General features: G+C 43.4%; 1 protein-coding gene across 1 annotated transcript; it reads right to left on the bottom strand.

The window, feature by feature from the left end:
• Nucleotides 1-522: 522 nt before the first annotated feature.
• LOC9270685 (ethylene-responsive transcription factor RAP2-13) lies at nucleotides 523-1,876 on the bottom strand. The gene has a single exon (XM_015758276.3). The coding sequence runs from the start codon at nucleotides 1,783-1,785 to the stop codon at nucleotides 820-822; it is 966 nt and encodes a 321-aa protein (XP_015613762.2). The 5' UTR covers nucleotides 1,786-1,876; the 3' UTR covers nucleotides 523-819.
• Between the last annotated feature and the right edge of the window lie 2,756 nt (nucleotides 1,877-4,632).

Below are 4,632 nucleotides of genomic sequence, written 5' to 3'. Positions count from 1 at the left end.
TTTCTTTAGTTCCCAACAAATTTTCCCAAAAACGTCACATCGAATCTTTGGACACATGCATGGAACATTAAATATAGATAAAAAAACTAATTGCACAATTTGCATGGAAATCGCGAGACGAATTTTTTTAGCCTAATTAGTCCATAATTAACTATAAGTGCTACAGTAAACCACATGTGCTAATGACAGATTAATCAGGCTTAATAAATTCGTCTCGCGGTTTCTAGGCGAGTTATGAAATTAGTTTTTTCATTCATGTCCGAAAACCCCAACCGACATCCGGTCAAATGTCTGATGTGACACCAAAAAATTTTGTTTTTATGAACTAAATACACCCTTAGTCATGCATGTTGAGATAAAACTGGTCCCAATAAAATTTGATATCAAATTAAAGGGTTCTCTGACCAGGAACACAAACACAAACCAACAGCCATTCCTTTCCATCCAATGTGTCAATTCAAGGTATGCAGATGCATCAATCACTGCATTTCTAATTACACACATGCCACAAACAACAACATGTATCACACAAGAGTAGCAGCAGTATCTATGTCTTTGGCATATTGCACATAGCATTTGTTCATGAGAGCAACAGCCACAAACTGACCACACACATGCACACAAATCAATTCAGCCTGAGTAATCTTCAGTCTATCTCCTCCTGGACAATGCCATCTACCAAAAAACAAACTCAGCAGAGGCCAGGAGACACTGATGATAGATCAAAGCTAGTAGCTGCAAAGGCCAATACACTCGGGAACAAAAACTAATACAACAACACAGATGCTGACGTCATGCATGAAGCCGTCAGGAAATTAATCAGGAGAGGATGGCGTCCCAGTCGATCTCCCACGACGGATACCGGCGCAGCGCGAAGCCGTCGGCCTCGTCCCATGGCGCCTCCGTGAAGTCCAGCTGCTGAATCGTCTCCGGCAACGGCGGCGGCGGCCGCGGCGCCGGCGGCGTGGCGGTGGCGGCCTGATTCGATGAGGTCGGGGATGGGGAAGACCCTGTGGACGAGACGTCGGCGGCGTCGGCCGTCGTCGTCGTGGAGGCTTCGGAGACGGAGCAGCAGCCCGGCTCGGTCTTGACGACGCGCGGCGACGGCGGCGGCGTGGTGTTCGTCGACGCCGGTGCTGCGGCGGCGGCGGTGTCCGCCGTGGTGGTGGTGGTGGCTTGGAGGATCTTGGCGTCGACGGACGCGCTGAGCGCCGGCGCGTGGTGCCGCCCTCCGCGCCGGAGCTCGGGGAAGTTGAGGCGGGCGGCGTCGCCGCGCAGCCGGAACGCGGCACCGTCGTAGGCGAGCGCGGCGTCCTCGGCGGTGTCGTACGTGCCCAGCCACAGCCGCGTCCGGTTCCGCGGCAGCCGGATCTCCGCCACCCATTTCCCCCAGTGCCGCTGCCGCACGCCGCGGTACAGCTTCGCCTGCACCGGCGCCGGCCCCACCAGCGCAAGCCGCCCCGCCGCCGCCGCCGCCATGCCACCGCACCGCTTCATCGAGCACGGCGCCGCGCCCACCGCCCGTCGCAGCCGGTGGTGCAGCTGCGCCGCCTGCGACGGCGTGACAAGGTTATAGTTATACCACCCGGCGCCAAGAACCATGGCCGTCGCCGGCGACAGGCTCTGCTGCTCGGCGTCCACGAAGAACGGCGCCACGGGCGCCGCCGCGCCATGGACGAGCTGCCCGTACTCCACGGCGCCGCCCAGCGCCATCGGCAGCGGAGGAAGCTTACTATTACCACTAGTAGAAGCCGCAGCAGCGAGGCAACGCCATTGGCGATCCATGGCTGCTTCTTCTTCTTCTTCTTCTACCTTGCGATCGATCAGCAAACGCAGCAAGAAGAATCGTGTTAATTTGGAAGTTGAATGAGTGAATAAGCAAAGCTTGCTATCTAGCTCCATGGTGTTTTTATAGGCAGAGAGGGAGTAGTGATCTCACCCAATGGGAAAGTGCCAAGTGGCACCTCTCCTGCCACGTGTCCACTGTCCTAACCAACATATGTGGAAGAGTTGGCACGTGTGAGCTGGGGATTGGCTGAGAAATGGAGCTCCAATGGCGGAAGAACCTGACGACGAATGATGTGATTTTTTTTTCATGGCAAGTTGTATTTTTGCATGCTGATTTTTTTTCTATTTGCACAAATTTCCTCCATGTACTTGTTGTCCTATGATTTCAATATTGAATTCGATATGGACAAGTACAATGTGTTGTTCATTCAGATGATATTGGCACATGCTGTACTGTACAAATTCAAGACAATTTGTCAATGAAGCTTGGGCCGGATGAAAAGCATATTTTATCACTTTAATTATTATCACTTTTTCTTAAAAAAACATTTTTGTGCATATAATTAAAATTATGACGATGGATGAATAAATTTTGAAGGATGTTTATTGGGTCAGAATTGAACTACTAATTTTTGTGAAAGTTCTACTCCCTCCATCTTAAAATACAGTTACTAGGTAGCTAAGTATATTTTAATAATAGCTACTCCCTCAATCTCAAAATATAAGCATTTTTAGTATAGTGACAAGTCAAACATTTTTAACTTTGACTATTAATAATAATAAAAAAAAAGATTACATATAAAATTGATGTTACTAGATTTATCATTAAACAAACTATCATAAAATGCAACTCTTTTTATTTAAAACATCTTAATTTTATAAATATTGTTGGTCAAAGTAACATCTCAGAGACCATGTCAGTGGCAAAAAATACTTATATTTTGGGACAAAGGGAGTAGTATATTTTAGGGCGGAGGTACGTGTACAAAACTCTTGCTTTCCATGGAGTTCCAAAATTGTTGGTTTAAGTCCAAGGTATATGATCGTGGAAGAATGAAATCAAATACCAAGAAAGAAAAAAATAAGTGTGAGCAAATAGTGATGCGATGGTGATGTAGAAGCCGCCGGTACAATTTGATTTGATGCAGGGAGACCTTTTCTGGTCGACGGTTTGCAATTTGATTGGACATGGCGTGATCCATCAATGTGTCAGCATAAGGAATGTAGGCCAACAGTTCATCGTTTCATCCTCAGCCAGGCGTACAGAAAGCCAAAAGGCAATGCAAATTAAAAATCCCCCCTCTTTTTGTTCACTTGTTATATTCTCTCCGTGTTATTTTAATAATGCATCTCCATGATGATTTTTGATCCTTTTAGCAAGTAGAAAGGGAAAAATATGCTATATGTTGTAATTCTAGGGTCATCTTCGAACCAAATGTCGCAATTTTGCAAGAGTTGCAAGTTTTGGATTTTTTTTTCTTTTGAGCATACCAACCCATAGGGTTTTTTTTTCTATAAAAAAATGTGTGGAGCAACATGATAACTCATCGGTTGAAACGTATTCTTGATATAAAAGATGTATGGTATAAATTTACACGTGTGCGGTTCAATTATTAGTCAAAAGAGATACTAGGTGGCTGTAACTATGAAATTTTATAGAGTACAATGGATACGCATAGAGCGAAGAATCTGCACAAGGAGCCACACAATAAAGGAAAAAATGTATATCCAGGATATATAAACGTTTCAGTTTATGTAGAGCAGGAAAAAAGAATAAAGTGGTAAATGAACTTTTCATGAAATAGAAAGGAACAGGAACCTCCAATACTTTGACCAATAAAGATAGCCAAATAACTACTTTTTTGTTCTGTTACCTATACCTAGTGTGAATAGATTAATTAGAATACCTGTTATCTTATATCATAAGAAACGATCGATTTTGTAATCTAATGATAAACATGAGTGGACCAAGATTCTCGATAACCAAAAGTTCCAAAGCAATCTAATTTCCACTCCTGAATCAGATATATAGTATCTTAAAATTCGTTAAGATATGGACAAGATCTATCAGACTAATAAGTAAATTGAGTAATAAATATATCTTGAAATATCACTTAATTCTTACTGAATGGACAACAAAACTAATCATAAAATTGCATATATAACATTCCCGCTGATTGCATACCTAAAAACGTAGAAATTCATACACTACTTAAATGTAAAAGATAAGTAACGCTATGTGTTAATTAACTACAAGTTTGCGCATTAATAATAATACATATAATCTGTAGAGCACTTATATTTAACAAATCTGTCTATGCCTTCATAAATAATGCGCACAATGCAGCCATAACCAAATCCATTCACATTCTTGTAATAATGAACTAATCCACAAGAAAATGACAGAAGCCAAAAAAATGAAAAAAAATAATGAGAATGCGTTGCACTTGTCGCTACAAAAAACCGTTTAGGTTGGTCCATCTCCACACAACGGCTCATCAATCTAACCAAGCATTGCAAGCATTATATGTGTGGTGATAACCTTGTTAATCTCGATCAGGTCAAAATTAAGCCAAAAAAAAACTAATTTAAACACCGGAGAGGCGATAAACTTTTTAAACGAATCCTGTGGCCACCCTTCAACGGAGGGCGGAGCTGGATTTGTTAACAATTTGCACAAACTAGTGGCCACGGCTAGTTCGGGAGGCCAAAAAAAATAAATTAAAGATTAAGAGGCTAATGACGGATTAGGGGACGGCTAATCATGCAGTGTACGAAGTGGTTAATTAGGCTCGCGTCATGTCGTGACAGATTTGGTGATGGCCACGGGTGGCTGCGCTTTTT

The sequence above is a fragment of the Oryza sativa genome, chromosome 10 (genome assembly GCF_034140825.1).
Source record: "Oryza sativa Japonica Group chromosome 10, ASM3414082v1".
In the NCBI taxonomy this organism is placed as follows: Eukaryota; Viridiplantae; Streptophyta; class Magnoliopsida; order Poales; family Poaceae; genus Oryza; species Oryza sativa.
The sequence above is the reverse complement of the archived record's forward strand: the minus strand, read 5'-3'. Positions and strand labels throughout refer to the sequence as shown.